Source organism: Salvelinus alpinus, chromosome 8 (genome assembly GCF_045679555.1).
Source record: "Salvelinus alpinus chromosome 8, SLU_Salpinus.1, whole genome shotgun sequence".
Classification (NCBI taxonomy): domain Eukaryota; kingdom Metazoa; phylum Chordata; class Actinopteri; order Salmoniformes; family Salmonidae; genus Salvelinus; species Salvelinus alpinus.
Window position 1 is genome coordinate 78,447,797 of NC_092093.1, and position 19,896 is coordinate 78,467,692.

A 19,896-nucleotide genomic window follows, 5' to 3' on the forward strand; every position below is an offset into this window, starting at 1 on the left:
CTCCCAGGTCCAGTTTTTGTTGTTGCTGCATCGTGTTTGATGTTGCTGCATGTACAGTGCCTTCAGAAAGTATTCATAGCCCTTGACTTTTCCCACCTTTTTGTTGTTACAGCCTGAATTTTAAATGAATTACAGATTTTTTGTCATTGACCTACACACAATGCCAGTGGAATTATGTTTTTAATTTAGAAATAAATTAAAAATGAAAAGCTGAAATGTCTTTTAGTCATTAAGTATTCAACTTCTTTGTTATGGCAAGCCTAAATAAGTTCAGGAGTAAAAATGTGCTCAACATGTTACATAATAAGTACTCTGTGTACAATAATAGTGTTTAACATGATATTTAAATGACTACCACATCTCTGTACCCCACACATACAATTATCTGTAAGGTCCCTCAGTCCAGCAGTGACTTTCCATCACCACAAAGACCAGGGAGGTTTTCCATTGCATCGCAAAGAAGGGCACCTATTTGGTAGATGGGTGAGAGAACAAAATAAATACATGAAATATCCATTTGAGCATGGTGAAGTTATTAATCACACTTTGGATGGTGTATCAATACACCCAGTCACTACAACAATACAGGTGTCCTTCCTAACTCAGTTGCCAGAGATGAAGGAAACTACTAAAGCCAATGGTGACTTTAAAACAGTTACACCATTTAATAGCTGTGATGGGGGAAAAAAACTGAGGATGGATCAACAACATTCTAGTTACTCCACAATACTAACCTAATTGATAGTGAAAAGGAAGCCTGTACAGAATAAAAATATTTGTAAACATGCATCCTATTTGCAGCAAGGCACTAAAGTAATACTGCAAAATATGTGGCAAAGCAATTAACTTTTTGTACTGAATACAAATTGTTATGTTTAGGGCAAATCCAATACAACACATTACTGAGTTTTAATTCAGGCTTTAACACAACAAAATGTGGAATAATTCAAGGAGTATGAATACTTTCTGAAGGCACTGCATGCATTTCCTTTCTGTGCCAGAATATTCAGGTGGTTGAAAAGCGACTTGCAGGATATAGTTGATCAAACTAAAGGAGCAACTTTATTTGTTGCTTCGCTGAACAGTTGCACAACACACTTGAGCCAAAGTCATAAAGTCAACAAAAGCCCAGGTTATGAGACTGCTGATACAATGCAATTCCAACAACGACACTATTAGATGTTAGTTAAGGGATACTTTATTTGGGATTCATGGTCCAATGCAGTGTTGTGTCTAGTCTGGAGACATGGACTTTTTCTCTCCTCAGTCCCTCAGGCTAATTTTAACAGCCAGCTAGCTGTAGCCTGCTGGTGCTAAACGTTGACTCACTGAGGGGAAACGATTAGAGACACATGCTTCCATTCCACATCCCACAAGGCATCTCTATCTCTCTCCGCCCTCTCTCTCTCCGCTTTCAAAACTTGGCAGCGGCTGTGTTGCGTTAGCCATCAGGATGGGTGTTGGGTTACGGGGCGCGCCGTGACTCCTCGCTCAGAACTATGAGCACATACAGAGACACAGATGAAAGCCAGCAAGGCCACGCCGCCCACCTGGAGAAAGAGTTTAGAGTTTAAGACACGGAGCAGCTCTCCGCTCTCCGTCTCTCTCTCGTTTAAGCGCTCGTGCTCTCGCTCGCTCTCTTAGAAAACCCTCTGAGTCACATGCTGTTGCTGGCTCTGGATGTCTGGTAGGACAGATGAAGGACATGCACTCAGTGGCCAGTTTTGTGTTGTTCAGTCGTTGCTCAATTGGTATCAAGGGACCTAACGTGTGCCAGGAAAACATTCCCCACACTAGTACACCACCAGCCTGTACCGTTGACACCAGGCAGGTTGGGTCCATTTGGCTCATTCTGCTTACGCCAAATCCGGACACTGCCATCAGCATGACGCAAGAACCGGGGTTCGTCAGACCAAGCAACATTTTTCCACTCCTCAGTTGTCCAGTGTTGGTGATCGCATGCCCACTGGAGCCGCTACTTCTTGTTTTTAGCTGATAGGAGTGGAACCCGGTGTGGTTTTCTGCAGCAATAGCACATCTGTGACAAGGATCGACGAGTTATGCGATCCGAAATAGCGTTTCGCACACCACCTGTTGCAATGTGCCGTTATTTGCCTGTTTGTGGCCCTCCTGTTAGCTTGCCCGAATCTTGCCGTTGTCCTTCGACCTCTCATCAACGAGCTGTTTTCACCCGCAGGACTACTGCTGCACATTGTACACAATACATCAGTTGAATGTCTACTATTTTGTATTTTATTAGGACCCCCATTAGCTGTTGCTGAAGCAGCAGCTACTCTTCCTGGGGTCCACATGAAACATGACATTATACAGAACATTTAATAGACCAGAACATTTCAAGGACAGAAGTACATCACTTTAAAAAAGGCATACGTAGCCTACATATCGGTACACAAACTATCTACTGCAGGTCAAAGTTTCCATAGACGTGTGGTACTGTGCATTGCGATACATGCTGCTGTGTGCGTCATGTCTTTGTGTCCTATCATTTTCCCAAGCCCCATTTGATGTCTCTTCATTGTTCATTTCGATGAACATTCCTGGATAGGAGTTATTGTTTCATAGTTTGACATCTCTCCAAATACCAGAATGATAACTGAGCTCCCAGTAGAATGGGATATCCACTGAAGTACAAGGCAGATGGATGGATGTTTCCTGTTCATGCTAAATGTGAAGTCAGTTGTGTTTGTGCTACAAGTGAAATGCTCGGGGCGGCCTAGCCACTCACTCACCCAGGGTGCGTTCGAAATTACACCCTATTCCCTATAATAGTGCACTACTTTTGACCAGAGCTCCATAGGACTCCGGTCAAAAGTAGTGCACTACATAAGGAATAGGGCACCATTTTGGATGCCGCCCCCAGTGTCGCTGACTCACTGCGTCTCCCATCCCATTGGTGCAGCCCGGAGGTGAAACTAACCAGCAATTGGTTCCTCCAGACCGATTCAGAAGGCAACACCCAATCCCTTATCAACTGGCCCTCCAGGTACAGGGTGTTTGACCCTCCCTTCCCTCCACCCCTCCCTCCCTTCCCTCCACATTCCCATCTTTTAACCGAGCCCGTTATGCCACCGTCACATCAGACCTCATTCCTCATCAACATTAATGGGTGTGTTGCTGTGTTTTCATTTCACTGACCAAATTACCCCCCCTCCTCCCCGCCCCTGTTCGTGTTGTCCAGTGACTCTAAAGCCGTTTCTATCTCAATGCCTTATAGAGTTGTCGCGTTACTTACAGTAAGTGCTCTATTGCAGGAGTCTCCCTCTTGTTTCTCTACTGACTAGGCCAAACTGTCTCAGGGAGAAGGGAGGATGAAGGATGATGCTGGGAGTCGGACCGTGAGAGAAAACCCTTTAGTCGCGGCTCATCCCCCAATCCTTTCCCAGCCTTGACTCAGCAAATAGATCTTGTACAGTCTATATATCCCTCAGGCCTACACACAGTCAGAGGAACTTGAAATTAGAGCTGCAATTATTATTATTGCTGAGTTGGCTCCAATTTCACCCCAAAACATTTACTCTAAATCTCCTTAGATCTTGGCTAGGGTTGCAAAATTACTGTTAACTTTTGGTTCGAGGGTTCTCTGATTTCTTGCTTATTCCCTTGTAAACTCAAGTAATCTTCCAACCAGGATTCCTGGAAAACCGGCCCATTTTGCAACCCTAAACTGGGCTCAGATCAGTAGTACTCTTGTGGGTACGACAGAGCAGTCCAAAAGAGAGTATGTCAATCCTTATTCATGGAATTGACAGGGCTTTGTTATTATGGTAGGATATACGATCCATTTCTGACCAGATCAACCTATTATCAGCCACAAATCCCAAATGGGTTGTAAATAGACGGCTTTCAAAAAAAGCCACAAGTGAGGGTGATGCCAGTAAAGTCACGTATTGTCTGATTCTCTGCAGTACATCAGATATCAGTCTAGAATTGTGAGCCTAACAGAATGAAGAACAGCTGAACCTCTAGCGAGGACTTCTGGATTTAGTCATAAAGGAATGTCGTTCAAAGATGAGGAGAAAAGCAGACGCAGTGAGCTAACCTTCCACAGCCAGTGCTAGGCCCTGTTGCCCACCAGATTCACAAAACACAATCTAATACAAGCAATAGCAACTTTGCTTAACTTTCTTCTTAAGTCTATAGGTAAGGGCAAAATGGCAGTTAATAAGAAATTAAGTGTTCTGTGAATCCAGGCACAGGCCTACTCAGCTGTGGAAGACTGTTGTGGAAGAGTCCTCCCTGACCTTGAGTAGTAGAGACGGGTGACGAGAGAAGGAAGAGGAGAGGGAGGGACTACTCCCAGAACCCCACACCCATCACATACGAGTGCTACTGTTAGCGTTGCATTAGCCGCCACCTGAGAAACGGCTGCTAGCTAGCCTAGCATGTTACCAACCAACCCCCACCACCATTCAGCATGTGGTCTGACTGTGCTCTGCAGCCAATTGATTCCCTGTTTGTTTTAGTTCTTCATGCATTTTGCATTAGTATCTCACTGGTCAGATGGTATTACAGTACATTCATATGACTGTTTTTCTCTGGGGATATCTGTGATACTGATGACATTTTGACCGTTTTCTATAAATAAATAAATGGAGACGCACTTTAATACGTGGGAGGAGGGGAAAGGGAATGATTTATGGCTGAGGAAAGGGATGTATTAGGCTTTCACCATTATGTCTCTTTTCTCGCTGCACTCTGAGTTTCAGTACAAACTGCAGCGAGTTGTTAACTCTCTCGGTCTCTCCCTGAAGAATCAGAGTTAGGGAGAGGCTCGTCAGGGAGGAGGGAATCCGACAGAGTCCAGAGCTGGGCCACCGTGTCGCTGAGGCCCCCCTGTACAGGAGACACCCCCAGCCCCGGACCACCACCTGCCCCACAGCCCACCACCATGACCCCCAGGCTCCACCCTACACAACCACCAACCCTCCAGGCCCACAGCCAGCCTACTCTCACCCCCAGCCTCAGCTCACCCGTTCTGGGCTGATTGATGACCCCAGCTATCTGTCCATGGACACCGGCCCCGGTCCAAAGGCACAGCAGCCCCAACAGCCTCAGCCGGAGGAGGAAGAGGAGATGGAGGGAGAGGTGGATGAGGAGAGGGGCGCCCATAGGGAGGGCAGACAGGAAGTGAGGACGGAGGGACTACTGAAGAGCAGGAAAGCTGTGCTGCCATCGGAGATCAGACGCAGGGAGAAGAGCACAGAGGACCCGCGTGGCAGCGGCCCCAGGAGGGGCAGCAGGGGAGAGGAGGAGCAGGCTGGCTACAGCAGGGCCCGAGAAGGCCAGGGAGTAGGACACGGGAGGAAGGCTGAGCCGGAGGGGCCCAGAGGAGGAAGCATGGGAGGAGGGAGAACCAGGATGAGACTGGAGGAACCAGACACAGACCCTGAACCAATCAGACCTACAGGGGAACACGTCTCCCGCCTGCTGGCCGCAGAGGTCAGAGCCTCAGAGGAGCGCCAACAACCGTGGAATGACGACGCCATTTACATCCAGACCAGGGGAGGAGCCATGACCACAGACGCTCCCGTCTCCTCCAGTCGCCCCACGTCGGACACTGGGGCCCCTAGAGGCTCCATCCCCAAGACCCAAGAACCAGGGCCAGGGTGGGTCAGAGAGGCAGCAGTCCTGCAACAATGGGCCAGTGAGGATGGGATCAGTAACGGAGACCAGAGCCCTCCAGAGACCAGGGACGCTCGTGTATCTGTGGCCAAGCTTCGCCACTCCTACCTGGAGGGTGCTACGACTGCTACTGCCCCAGTCGTCAGGAAACCGAAGCTGTAGGTGGTTCTGTTCTGTAGTACAGTGCTGTTCTACAATCCATTCTGCTAGGAGCTGCTGCTGGCTTCTATCAGGAACTCGCTCGCTGCCCTGCCCTGCCTAGCTAACACCAACCTCCTCCTGACTGAAATAATCGGTGTGATTATTCTGAACAGGGTTTCTTCTACTAACGCATAGTAGAAACACTCATCCAATCACTAACGCTAGCAGTAGAGCGTTTCACGGGGGGGGGGGGGGGGGGTTGACTGCTGCTTTCTCTTGGGCTGAGTGCCTGGACTAGCTGATGGACAATATGGGGTGTGTGTTGTGTGTAACACGACGTAGTCGCCAATCAAGCAAATCTTTGCATGCCAATGGCTTCCACTGCTCCTCCAATGTAAAAATCAGGGGTTGGGATTTTGTGTGGAAGCTCGCCTCTGTTAAATGACTGCATATCTTTCCCTGCTCTTTCTTTCGTTCCCTCACCTTGCTATTTTTCTCTTTCCTTTCATCATCGACCCTTCTCCCTGTCTGCGTTGCGCCCCGAAGGGAGGAAGAGGTAGATTGGGTGTACCCGGGGGGTACGGGGGTCCCCTGGAGAGGGCAGCGGGACAGTACGGATGTCCCGTGGAGGGGGGACAGGGGGCGCAGGCCCAGACTCTACATCTCCCCTGGAGAGAGTAGAAAGACTTCCGAGAGGTTTAGGACCCAGCCCATCACCTCGGCTGAGAGACAGCTGTCTGATAGGTACAGTGTGTGTACTGTGTTTTTTTTAACGCATGGCGCAAACATAATTATTCCTCGCTTCCCATGGGTGAAGACTAGAGAGAGTGGCTAGTAGTCTGCAGTGAAGGAACACACTTCACAGGCTCATCCAGAAACCTATGCATTCTCTCTCAGGCCGCATGTACTGTAGGTCGTGTGGGTGTTTTCATGCATGGCGAATATAGTCCATATTTCCTTAGGAAAATACTACAGAGAGGGTCGTATAAGGAAGTGTTAGTTTAGACATGAGTAGGGTTGCAAAGGGAGGGTACATTACTGGAAACTTTACTTCAGGTTATCGCAGGTGTCTAATTATTTCTGGCCCTCTGTGTGGCCTTATCACATGTAAAATATATACAATTATTCAACACATGTATTCAAACTGGTGGCAGTTTCATAAAAAGGCAATAGCCGAAAATAATGGCGTTGTTTTTTTTTCATTAAATAGGCTAGTTTTTCTTGAATTATATAGTCTATATAATACAAACTTATGGACATGGATATAAAAAGGTATACTATATATGAATAAAAATGTTTGTTATTTCAAGTATAATTCGATTTTCTGTTAATCACCAAAATTACTAAACATTCTGGTAACTTTGGTAAATTACAAGTAGCTTTGCAACCCTGAGTTTTCTTAAATCAACCGTGGATCACACACTAGCCTACAGCATGTTTGTGTGTTCACATATCATGTACATAGGCACACAGGCTTATCCAGGGCAAAAATCAAAACGTGCAGCCAGGTGGACACCAGAACAGAGTTTGGGAAACCCTGATTTAGCAGATGCTCTTATCCAGTGCGACTTAGTTAGTGCATTCATTTTAAGATGGCTAGGTGGGACAACCACATATCTCAGTCATAATAAGTACACTTTTCCTCAACTTTATCTACTTGTATATCAGTAGGTGAAAAAAGTGAAGTGCGATGTTAGTTCAGGAAAGACTTGTGTTCTTTTTACGGGGTGGGGGGATTATTTTAAGATGCTCGTTAGAGGTACAGTTTCAGATGTTTTTCGGGAATATGGGAAAGGACTTTGCTGTCTTAGCTTCAGGGGGAAGCTGGTTCCACCATTGGGGTGCCAGGACAGAGAAGAGCTTGGGCTAAGTGGGAACTGTCCTTCCTGTAGGGGTGGGAGGGCCAAGAGACCTGCGCTGGCAGAACGGAGGGCTCGGGTTGGAGGGTAGGGTTGGAGCGTAGCCTGAAGGTAGGAAGGGACAGTTCCTCTTGCTGGTCCATAGGCAAGTACCATGCATGGTCTTGTAGTGGATGTGAGCTTCAACCGGAAGCCAGTGGAGTGTGCGGAGGCTCTGCGCTCTTCAGCCGGGTTAGACAGGTGATTAGAAATGGAAAGGGGGATACCTAGTCAGTTGTACAACTAAAACTGAAACGTGTCTTCCGCATTTAACCTAACCCCTCTGAATCAGAGGTATGGAGGGCAGCCTTAATCGACATCCATGTCTTCGGCGCCCAGGGAACAGTGGGTTAACAGATTTTTACCCCAAAGGTCTGCCGCCTGCATGCTGAGTCTATCCTGCCAGTGGATATTTCATGTGACCCGCGGGCGGATGAATCACTCCTTTTGTTTACTGTTTAAGGTCTAGCAGTCCTCTCTCTCTCAGCAGACTTATTTCTGTAATGCTGTCTAATGCCTTAGACAGGACAACTCTCTCTGTTGCAATCTGATTTCTGTGCATGCGTCTCAAATGGCACCCTATTCCCTATATGGTGCACAACTTTTGACCAGAGGCCTATTGTAGTGCATTATATAGGGAATAGGGGGCCATTTGGGACTTAGCCGGTGTACTTTCTGAGCACCACCTACCCCATCACATTACCCCTGTGGTTGCTGCTTTCTGTCTGCTCTCAATCGCTCCACTGCTTCTCTGGTAGCTGTACTCACGGTAGCAGTCCTTTACCATCGATTTCTTACCACTTGATAATGGATTAATAATATGTGAGTCCTGGTGAATTTCACTGCTTCAGTTCTGGTTTTTCCTTTTCTTTGCCTTGTCTCCTGAAGGTCTTGTTTGGGCCCAGATCTACCCAGCACTGAAGGTAAGTTCCTTTTGAACTTCACTGGGAAAAGATAAAAGGACTTTTGTAGCTTAGCTTTGAAAAGTGAAAGTGCATGCCATCGAATAAAGTTAATATGTTTACGTTCCGCAGGTCTGTAAACATTTTAGAAAGATTCCCTTTAATGAGAACCGCTTAATGACGCAAGGCTCGTCATTACACTTCTGATTTTATAAAGTCGAAAATAAAAACATTTGAACTAGTTTTATAGAGTCATTATTGGTGTTCACAGTAGCATAACATGGCTACGGTTTTACTGAGCAGAGTACTATTCATCCATCTGGTTCCTATAAACACACACACACACACGGTTTAATACCCACCCTCAGTCAGTCAGCAGTGTAGTGCGGCGTCAGTCAAAGGGGATGCTTTCAAGGTGATGTCATACTGTCCTGCAGTGTGTCTGAAATGGTACCCTATTCCCTATATAGTTTAGTACTTTCAGACTAGGGCTCTGGTGAAAAGTATCGAACTACATAGGGAATAGTGTGCCATTTGGGACGTAGCCCCCCCCCCGGTACCCCTCTCAGATCACACCTGTATGTCTGTCTCTGCTGCTCGGTCTGCCTCAACACACTGCGGTCACTTGCATCAGTGCAGGTTTAGCTTGTCTTTGTTTTATACACATTACAGATGGTGATGATTATTAACCTTTGACCTGTAGTACTTCAATTTTTAGGCATTGGACTGGTATTTAAAGTCACTGTTTTGTTCATGATTCAAGCAAGCTGTTTTATTATGGGAATTGGTTTTCAAGATTCTCAGAATCTGGCTCTATTTGACACTTTGGATTTTTGCTCTCATCTTTCTCTCTCGTTTCCTCCCCTCTCTGTCTGTTTCTCTCTCTCTGTCCGTCTCTTCTCTCTCTCGCTCTCTAGCGGATGAAGAGAAGTTGGATGAGAGGGCCAAGTTGAGTGTTGCAGCCAAGCGGTCTCTCTTCAGGGTACGAAAGAACACAATGTTGCTTTGGTGTTTTCTCTCACCTGTGTTTACGTTGCTTCGGGGTAGCAAGGCGTGGACATGAGCTTTTAGACACACACACTTCTCTGTGACTCAGTTACTCCACACATCGCTGTGAGCGGAGCAGCTGACTCTGAGCTTGATTTAGGCCTGACACATACCGACGGAGAGAAATATGCTACTAATCAACTACACAAGCATTGAAACTGTCTACTTTTCCATACGGAGTCGTCTTTTGGCCAACTTGCATGTGGAATATACTGTCAAGAAGTGCATAGCTGTCCAAGTCCATAGTAATAACACAGAGACAGCATATTTTTTAACTGAAGTCATAGTTTGCTCAAGCAGAGCGGGTCAAGCCTTTGTGCTCTTGCCAACTCCATTGCTGTCCTTGGCATGACAATTCCACAAGGAGTTGGCAAGAGGGCACACTGGCACAAGAGGGGAAGAGGCGAAACGAGAGAGCTGACCCGCCCCAAAAATGTAGCGTGAAGTTTTAGAAGTGTGTATTTTTTGTATGGAAGTCAATGAGAGTTTTGAGTTCGGTCAACATAACATTTAATTGCTAATTTGCTATGTGAGGCCTATTTGATCAAATATACGTTTTGTAATGCTTGCAAGAATGTACTGATATAAGTGGACGCGGGTGACCCCTTCTGCCTTTGCACACCTTGATTTCCATTTGTTAGAATGGAGACGTTAGTATCTTGTCAGTACATAGACCGTCTTTGCAGGCACTCGGGCTAGGTCAAGCACAGTGATCATGTGCTTTCTTTTCAATCTGTCTCATGCTAACATCTTGGGCTACATCATGATTAACTCTTTCCTCATATTTTAAGACAAAGTCCACATTCACTCTCTATGCAAATGCCTTCCTTAAGATTTACAAAAACAAACCTTGCAACAACCAATTCTTCCGCTCTTTTGATTAGGTACTTGGGCATCTCCAGAGGCTCTGGTTAACTGAACATGTTTCTTTAGTTTGTATTGGAATTATGTTGGAATATATATATATTTGATCTATTGGGTTCCCTTAACTGATAGTTTGAGCTTTGCGTTGAAATTATGACACATTACTTTGGTCTCCGTGCATGGCCTCCGCAGGAGTTGGAGAGGAACACTGACGGGGGCGCCCCCAAACCCCAGTCCCGGAACTCGGCCATCGAGAGGCGACTGAGACGCATCCAGGACCGCTCCCGTACCCAGCCAGTCACCACTGAGGAGGTGGTCATTGCTGCCACGTAAGTCCCAAGTACACCTCCCTCTCCCTCCATCTCTTTATTCCTTCATCCTTCCGTTCCGCCGTTTCTCTCTCCCCTCTCTCTCAGCTGCCTGTGTGGTAGAAGAGATGGAGAGGAGTGTGGGCTAGTTGTTTTAAACCTCAATCCATGAACCCGTAAAATGTCAAATGTGACCTCAACCTTTGATGTCAACATGTTAGGAAACAGACTCAATAGCTATGGGTTACCCGTCAAAACCCAAACCTCAAACCTAAGCCCTTTTTCTAGGAAGTGTCACTCCCTCTGTTCTGAGAGGTGATACTGTTGGCTCTCTGAGTCACAGTTAATGTGATTCAGGTGCTATGTTAATTCTGGCATACTGTATGTTCCAATATATTGTTCTCACATTCCTAGCCTGTTGGCCAACTCTCCTATTTGATATACCACCTTTTATGCGTCCCAAATGGCACCCTTTTCCCGACACAGTGCACTACTTTTGATCAGCGCCATATGGGCCCTGGTCAAAACAAAAGTAGTGCACTGTGTAGGGAATAGGGTGCCATTTGGGATGGAGCCGTTTTGTTGATCGATTGCCACAGTCAGTGTTTTGATTTGAGAACATGATATGTGATTTGCCTGCTGGTTCCAATCAGTTGGTTAATACTGGGAGGATGGAGAAAGTGGCTAACAAGTCACCGGGCTTGCCACTGATCCATAGAAAATATCCACTATACAATATACTCGCTATACTCTGTCCTATTGTGAAGTCTACCATCTTCATTTACAGAGGAATTCCATTATTTTTATGTTTTCCTTGCCCTTTTAAAGAATTTTCTGGATATTTTCTTCTCCTTCTGTGCTCTCTCTCTTCCTGTTGTCACCTGTGTCCCCGTGTGACTCTCTCTGTCCCCTCTGTCTGTCCCTGTCTGTACCGTCACTGTAAAGTGTCCCGGCTCCCTCGTCACAAACTGTGTCTGTCGATACGACCCTAGCACGCATACCGAGCCCCACACTAGTCAGCTGCACTGTGACACCGTACAGGTACACGCACGTCAGCACACGCGTGTGCATGGTGTTTTAGAGATTAGGGGTCATCCTGACCTGGCCCAGACACTAATCTCACTAGCTTGGGCCCAAATCTGTTTTGTGCAGTCTTTCCAACTCAAATGGTCAGAGTTGGTAAGACTGCACCAACAGATCTGGGACTAGGCTACAATTTAACAGCAGCTACATTGGTTGAATGCATGGTTGGTTTTTCAATGTTGTTGTTGTGTTTGGAAGAGGACTAGCAGTTGGTCCAAACAGAGTCTGTGTTTGGTTATATTAACCTTTGTTTTGTGGAACTCGTTACTATAAATTTGTTCTCACCAGGTCTGGAATAGTCTTTGGATGTGTGGCGCCCCCTTGTGTATTTTGAGGGAACAACCTGCATGTTTAACCTGTTGCAAACATTTCTCAATTTTCTCTTTTCTTAACCCTTTATGATCTTACACTGTTGTCAAATTCATGGTATCCAAGATCTCTTTCAACCTCTCAAAAGATGTAGCACAGAGATTGTGCTTTGTCAACCGGGCAATACAATGATAGTGTATTTGTCCACACTGTGGGCTATGCACTGGACTGTACACCCTGTCTCTCTGTGTGTAGCATGGCTCTCTGGCCTGCATGTTCCGGCCTGCCTTCATGTTTTTCTCCCCCCCCCCCCCGGTCCCCCCCGTCTCCTCCTCCTGTGGGTGTTCCTCCTCCCAGCCTGCAGGCGTCCTCACAGCGAAGCGCTGCGGCCAAAGAACAGGCCAGGGAGGCACGGCGGGTCCAGGATGCCCTGGAGGTCCAGAGGGAGGGGCAGCACACCACCTCCATGCTCCTCCAGACCACCTCCTCTCCCCCCGAGGAGACCCAGGCCCAGCACCATGTATGTATTGATGAATGATAGGACCACAATGGAAATGTGTTTTGAAAGTTTTTTTTGTGTTATCCTCAATGATTTTAAATGTGTTGTATCGACATGTGTGGTTGAATTGTTTTTAAATTGTAAAACTAATGAAAAACCCAGCAGGGTCATGGGGACGCAGAGCCAGATCTGTCCACCCTCAGCCTGGCAGAGAAGATGGCTCTGTTCAACAGGCTGGCCCAGCCTGCTACCAGGGTGACCCGGACCAGGCCTGATACCAGGGGGCGCAGGGCCAACGCCCGCTACCAGACCCAGCCCATAACCCTGGGAGACATGGAGCAGGTAGGAACAGAGATGTATTTATTTACAGTAAATGGTGCCGGTAGGAAGAGAGATGTATTTATTTACAGTAAATGGTGCCGGTAGGAACAGAGATGTATTTATTTACAGTAAATGGTGCGAGTAGGAGGGGTTCTATCTGTATCTGTGTGATGTGATCATTGCTGTAATCATTTACTATAACCCTTAGCTGGCTGTTCCTTATCTCATTCTAACGTTGATTCAACCCTCTTATCCCACTTTCAACATAACCCATTGTTTTTTGTGGCAACCTGTTTAATATCGTTTCAAAGAAATGTTTCACTCGAACTCGCACACCTTTTTCCTAAGTGTGTGAGACTGTATGTATCTCTGGAACAGGACCCCTCAGACACAGACACTTTTGATGAACAGGAGCTGTGTGACGAGGGCCCAGTAGAAGTCCCTCGGGGCCAGAGTGACATTACACAAGTAAGGCTCTACCGTGGCACTGCGGCCATTTTGGCTCACCAGTGTCTCTGCGTTTACCTGCAACTGGTGTTACGCTTGGCTCTTGGCAACACTTCAGCATCGTCCGTGTGCTTCTTGCCGTCGATTTGTTGAACAATTATAGAACATGCAATAGCATTATCTGGGCAAGCCGCAAGCGTCCCATTTCAGTCTATCATGAGGCCGTTTCATGTGGTTCTTGAAACCACTGCACTCAGAACTGGTGCATTGACCCAAATTAGAACGTCAGCTTCATTAGAGAAATGTTTTGAGTGTAGATCCTCTTCTGATTAATCTGGGGCTGCTTCATATGAAGGTGGAGTACAGTGGCATTGCATGCCCTAGAAGCTTTTGAAGAAAACCCGATTTCAATACGCACGCGTGGGTTCTGCTGCTAGTTCTTCATTGGCCTGCGACGAAGACATTGTTGTGTGATGTGCGGACGAAGGCTGGGAATGGCTTAGTCCCAAATGGCACCGTATTCCCAATATTTCACTGAGCTGCTCTTTGGCATGAAAGAACCCTCTGTGGTGGAGGAGTGGAGAACAAAGGGCTGATCCCTGGTTCATTCTCTGACTGGAGGGACGGACTGAATGCAGGTATTTGTCAGCCAGGGTTCATCTCCCACCAGTCACTGTGTTAGAAACAAGGTTGTTGTGGCTGAAAGAGCGCGACGAATGAATGGATTTCTTGGACTGGTTAGTATGCCATACATTATAGGGTTGAAGCACAGTAACTCTTAAAGGTTCAGCGCAGTCAAAAACGTGATTTTCCTGTGTTTTAAATATATCTCCACACTATGCGGTTGGAATAATAGTGTTCAATTGTGGAAATGATGATGTGTAAGAGCTGTTTGAAAAGATCACCTGAAATGTCAGCCTGTTTTGGTGGGATGGAGTTTTGGCCTGCCTGGTGACATCACCACGTGGCAAATTAGTTCTAAGACCAATCAAGAAAGACTTCCAAACCTCTGCCAGTAACAGCTTGTTTTTCAGTTTTCCCCTCCCCAATTCGACAGTCCTAGCAAAATACTTGCTTGAGAAACATCTCTTGCTAAGAAGCCATCTTTGTTTTCAATCAAAATGTTGAAAAAGAAACGATCACAGTACGGTACTCAGTAGTGATTTGATATTGCGATAAAAGCGGCGGCCATTGGACCTTTTATCATTGTTCACTCCTTTAAGGGTTTCAAGGTACGAGTACAGCTTGTTCAGACAGAGCTTTGAGGTCCAACTACTTTCCTCTCCAAAACAAACTTGTCTCTTAAATGTAGTGTTGTAATCTGAGCAGATTTACCTCGGAGGAAACGGGTTTTTATGTCCGGTTTTTATGTCCATCGTAAAAGTGATTAGTGAAATCTGTCCTTTGACTTAGAAGATGAGGAATGTCTTTGAACTTGATGCTGTCCACTGAATAATCATAATACTACTCATGTGTAGGACATCTTCAGACCACAACAGGATGTGGAAATGATGTCACCACAAAGATGAGACTATTCTTAAAAGGGAACATCTTGAGGTGTTCGCTTTGAGTAACATCAGATTTTTTTGTTGATTTTTATCATATTTATGTCAGTTGAGAAGTGACATTTCTGGATCAATGCTAAATGAATGGATGATTGCGTCAGTATCCCCTCGTCCTTGAAAATACTGATTCGGCGTTATTCTTGGAGCATGATTCTGTGAATAGAGAGCGAGAGTGGGTGGCTGAACTCATCCTGCCCTTCAGAATGTTGGCTGCATCTGGGTTCTGTTCATTAGTGCAGACTGTAGCAAAAGGTTTTGCAACCAAAAATGAAAACAAGTGGTTCTTAGGTCACTCCCTGTTTCAGTCTGCTTTTTTTTTGGTTACCAGTGAATATGACCCTGGACTCATTGTGCTTTGTGGTTGTCAGGGGGGTGGGGTGGCGGGCGACATGACTGGTCGGGCATGGCTTTGTGATGTGGGCTGTGATTGGCTAGCCAGACTGCACTTCTTTTGAACCACACGGGCAGGAAGTGCAATGAGTCACTCTGATTAGTCAGCGTGATTATCTAGAGATCCATTGTCTGTCTGGTAGCCTTGCTGCCTCTGTTACCGGGTGGACGAGCGCCTCTGCTGAGTGAACTTTCGTCCTCTCCAGCTGACCTTGTTTTTTTCCTCTTTCTCCCTGCTCTTTGATCACTCGCTCTCTCTGTTATCTCGCTCCCTCTCCTCTTTTCCCTCCACACAGATCCAAGCCGGAGCCAGGTTCGACCAGCTCTCATCAGCTCTCAGACCTGGGGCCACGGTCTCCACAGACCACGCAGGGGACATCCACCTGGCCAGGGATTGCGGGGGTAGCCCTGCCGAGGCCGCTCTCGCTGCACCCAACCCTGGGTACTACGAGAGCTCCATCCCCCGCCACACCAGTCCTCCCACCCAGATCACAGAACCCTTCAGTGCCGTCTGGAAGTCTGTGCCCGGCCCCCACCACCAGGCCTCTCTGGATCTCCAAAGCCACCAGGCTGACACGACCACAGTCCTCCCCCAAGAAGAGGAGCACGGTCTGGGAGGAGGGAAGAGGAAGCTGCCCTCTCCAGAGGGAGTTGTCAGACAGGCTCCCCTGTCCCAGCCTCCGGCCTGGTCTGGGGAGACGGAGTGGGAGGAGGTGCAGCGTGTAGCCAGGAGAGGTGAGGGTGTGGAGCCCCAGTGCTCGTTGATGAGATCAGAGAGCCAGGACCAGAGACTGCACCAGGAGCAGAGGGGCTATCTAAGACCGTTATCACAAGAACTGCAGGACCCAGACAGACTTGGGTCAAAGGTCATCAGCACTGGTAAGATAAGTCTCTAGGGGAACAAGCCTGACCGTAGGAAGGATGTCTTTTCTGTTTCTTTCACTTTGCCTCTTGTTCACTCATACTTTTTAAAAATCCACTTCAAATTCTTAGAAATTCTTTCTCTCCTCATGAGTGATCATCGGTGTGTGTGAGTCTTATGAATTAATTTCCCATTCCGGTCATCCGACAGATCATGTTAGCTGTCTGTGTCTTGGTGCACCCACTTCTATGCTCCTGTTGTATAGTAAATCCATCTACACTACTCATATGTCAACATAGCTAATACTACCACACTTCACGTACCAGAGGCTTGATCTCTCGTTAAAAAAAAAACATTTCCTGTTGTCTGTAAATTATGTTCACACACACTGGCTGTGGTTTCCCTTCAAGCTTTCCCTTATTTGACAGTGGGTGGATGCTAGCTGGCTCGCCCCTGTTTGTCTCATCAGTCTGCATCAGCGTTTGACTTGTCCCCCAGTGTGCTAGGGCACGGACCAGTCAGAAGAAATATGTCAAGACAGACAGACAGAGGGAGGGAGAGGCCAGTTGCTAGATGCAGAGAGGCATAGAGAGAAAGACGGGGAGAGGAGGGCTAGTAGTGTCCAGGGGGCCACAGAGGGAGAACTAGCTGAAGAGAGAGAGGAACACTTACTGGTTAGTGGACTGTGTTACGTTGTGGCTTCTGTAGAGGGAGGCTCTCTGTTAGTGTTCACACAACTAGAGGAGAAACTAGGCTGAGGCTTTTAACACTTAGTGGCCGCTTTTCATCAGCCGCTTCTTGATAAGTGAGTGTGGATTTGGTGTGTGTGCGTGCGTTCATGTCAACATGATTGTGTGTTTGATGTGGCTTTTGCTCTCCCTGCTGGTTATTGATTGTGCTTGGAGCTCTCCTAATGCCTTTGTGTGTGTGTGTGTGTGTGTGTGCAGACCTGCCGGAGCCCAGCGTGTCATCGCTGAGAACAGCAGTAGCAGCAGGGCCACTAAGGAGTGTGTCTCTCACTCCACACACACAGCTGTCTCAGGAGCTGGGCGGAGCGGACACGCACACGGACCGCAGCAGTGGTCTGGGACACACACACAGCCTGGTCCAGTCGGAGCAGGAGGACATGGAGCTCTCCGAAGCCATGTCAGCTAGACAGATGTCCATCAAAGACAGGTGAGCCCCTCTTTCTCATCAAAGAAACCCTGGGTTGACCAGGCAAAGCCTCTAGGCAGTAGTCGTCTCCGTGCAGCTTGTTTGGGTAATTCTTATTGGCGAGGCAACTTTGCTCATTCTTTGTGTACACATGTGAGAGCAAATTACATCATTGTCTGAACGGGCTGTGTCGTTTTTGTGAATGCTGTGATTCATTTTTGTTTTGAGTTGTTGACTTGTGTTGGATATTGACACTCGTGACTCAGTCGGTGTGTTCATGCTTGTCAACTTGTATCGGCGTTTGTTCTGAGGACTGTAAAAGACTGATTTTTGATTTTGAGAGATGGTGAGAGTGAGAGCCTCACCTTGACTCTCACTGTGGAATGTAGGTTGCAAATGAGGTGGAAGGAAAGAGAGCGAGAGCAAGCAAGGGACCGTTGGGTTCGTTTTGACGTGAGTTCAAGGAATCTATTTTGGGCGTTAGGTTGGCTGGTTGGTTGGTGCCGAGCACCCCAGGAGGAAGGTCGGCGAGAGAAAAAGATGGAGAGAGAGATGCTCTAACTAACAAACCCCATTCCTCTAGTCTCTTTTAGAGGGAGAAAGTGAGCTTGTCTCCTGTCGCTGCTGCTGCAAATCAACCTGCTATAGCCACGGTAGCTAGCCACCTCTACGGAGGGATATTATTAGTGGCAGCAGAAATTGAGTTTGAATTGGATTTGAATTTAGCTCTACTGTCATCTCTGTCGTAATAGGTCTCTTAACCTCATCGACGAGATTCGGTCTCCGCGAAATGTACCGTCATCCTCTAGAACTAGGTCTATCGCTAAGCAATATACAGAGGCGTTTCCATTGACTTCAGTTATTCAGAAAAGCATTTTCAGAAGTGGATCTAGATGGCTGGTCTCTTTATGAACTACTGTAGCTGTCTTGTAGTCGGTGCCAGTTGTTGTTTTGTCATGTTCTGGAGGAATTGGGGAATGCCGACTGTGGATGTATTAATTTAAATCTACTTTAGGGAATTGGAATGTTTCCAATACAACAGTATTACAGACCAGTGGTTTCACACATCCAATCAAGTAATTACATAAGCTTGTTTCAGTCAGTTTGTGTCAGTTTGGTCAACAAGCTGGCCATTGAGTGGTTGCTGTTAGTTAACCCACCAGGCTAGGATTGGCTTTTAAATTGATTGATGACATAATGGAATAACATGTGCTTCCAATGACTTCCAAAGTGTGTGTGTGTGTGTGTAAATCCACCTCTATTCAGAACTATCTGCAAAGTTGAGTGTGCGTCCTTTTGAATCCTCCATGAAGTGCATGAAGGATCTATCATTGGCCTCACATCGCGTCACATTCTTTAGCGGTTTGGGGAACCTCTTGCCTCAACAAGGTCGTGTGTGTGCGCACGCGTGCCCAGTGGTTTGGTTGGTCGGCACTTCTTCTCAGCTACAGCTGCAGATGTCTCTCTGTGCCCCTATCCATTTCTACAGACGTCATTCTCTGATCAGTCCCCCAAAAACAGGACGTCCACTCATGGTTGGACACAGAGCAGTGTTTGTGAGCAGAGGGCGCCAGTGCCCCAGGCTTTAGGACCACTATGCCTGTCTCCTACGAGGAATGCGTCCCCTTCATAGTCCACCCAATTTTACCGGAGTCTCCTAGAAAGCGCCCTCTGCCCTCGCCATTACATATAGTCTGAAGCTGGAGATAACCGCTGCTGCTCTTCGGTCTGAGTCTTTGGGACTGACTATGAGTATGGTTACATGCACACAATAATGCGATTGTTGTGGCTAGTCAGATTTAATATAGTAATTTAATTAAAACGTTTACATTGCAAGAATAACGATGTCCCTAATAATCCTGTTTCCGTGGACACATCTGAAATCAGGCTACCTGATGGCACTCTGATAAACGTGGAAAATCGTCAATTCAAAATAAACATTCTACTACAGCGAACATGTTATTTCTGGGAGGCATATTGGATTCGGAGTTCGGACATATAACGTTTGTATGTAAAACAACGTTGTTTTTCCGAACTCACTTCATTCGCGCTAAAGGAGGGCGGCTCACTCGGCTGGTGCTGACTCATACACACATCAAATACACCGCTGGAACGCCCATTGAGGTGTTTGCATGTCCTAATCATTCGAGAGAGTGCTCAGAAAACCAGGTGTTTTAATTGGCGTAAATTCACTTGGATTTTTACCGTAAGCCGATTTAAGATGAGCAGAGGAAGGTGTTTTACGTAACTCTTGCATAATCTGCCTACTGCCATAATCCGGTTAAATATTGAATGGTTACTGTGCGTGTAAACGTACTCACTGTGGCCTTGATCTGGATTTATCTGTGATTCAACTAACAGTGAGATATAGATCTGTCTTGTCCGTGTCAATTCAGTGTGTATATATAGAAGTTACAGTATGTGCCTGTTTGTTGATTTGATTTACCTGAATATAGTATTTC

General features: G+C 46.7%; 1 protein-coding gene across 20 annotated transcripts in view; it reads left to right on the plus strand.

The window, feature by feature from the left end:
* Positions 1 to 19,896, plus strand: part of svila (supervillin a) — a 136,646-nt gene that overhangs the window by 93,026 nt on the left and 23,724 nt on the right. For 11 of the 20 annotated variants that reach the window (XM_071415176.1, XM_071415175.1, XM_071415177.1 and 8 more), the window contains exons 7-18: positions 2,921 to 3,004; positions 4,773 to 5,801; positions 6,331 to 6,528; positions 8,571 to 8,605; positions 9,502 to 9,566; positions 10,688 to 10,824; positions 11,749 to 11,844; positions 12,553 to 12,715; positions 12,857 to 13,036; positions 13,394 to 13,483; positions 15,714 to 16,296; positions 17,227 to 17,455. In XM_071415176.1, coding sequence (XP_071271277.1) covers positions 2,921 to 3,004; positions 4,773 to 5,801; positions 6,331 to 6,528; positions 8,571 to 8,605; positions 9,502 to 9,566; positions 10,688 to 10,824; positions 11,749 to 11,844; positions 12,553 to 12,715; positions 12,857 to 13,036; positions 13,394 to 13,483; positions 15,714 to 16,296; positions 17,227 to 17,455 — 2,889 coding nt within the window. The remainder of the gene's footprint in view (positions 1 to 2,920; positions 3,005 to 4,772; positions 5,802 to 6,330; positions 6,529 to 8,570; positions 8,606 to 9,501; positions 9,567 to 10,687; positions 10,825 to 11,748; positions 11,845 to 12,552; positions 12,716 to 12,856; positions 13,037 to 13,393; positions 13,484 to 15,713; positions 16,297 to 17,226; positions 17,456 to 19,896) is intronic. The other 9 variants (XM_071415168.1, XM_071415182.1, XM_071415166.1 and 6 more) reach the window with 7 other exon arrangements.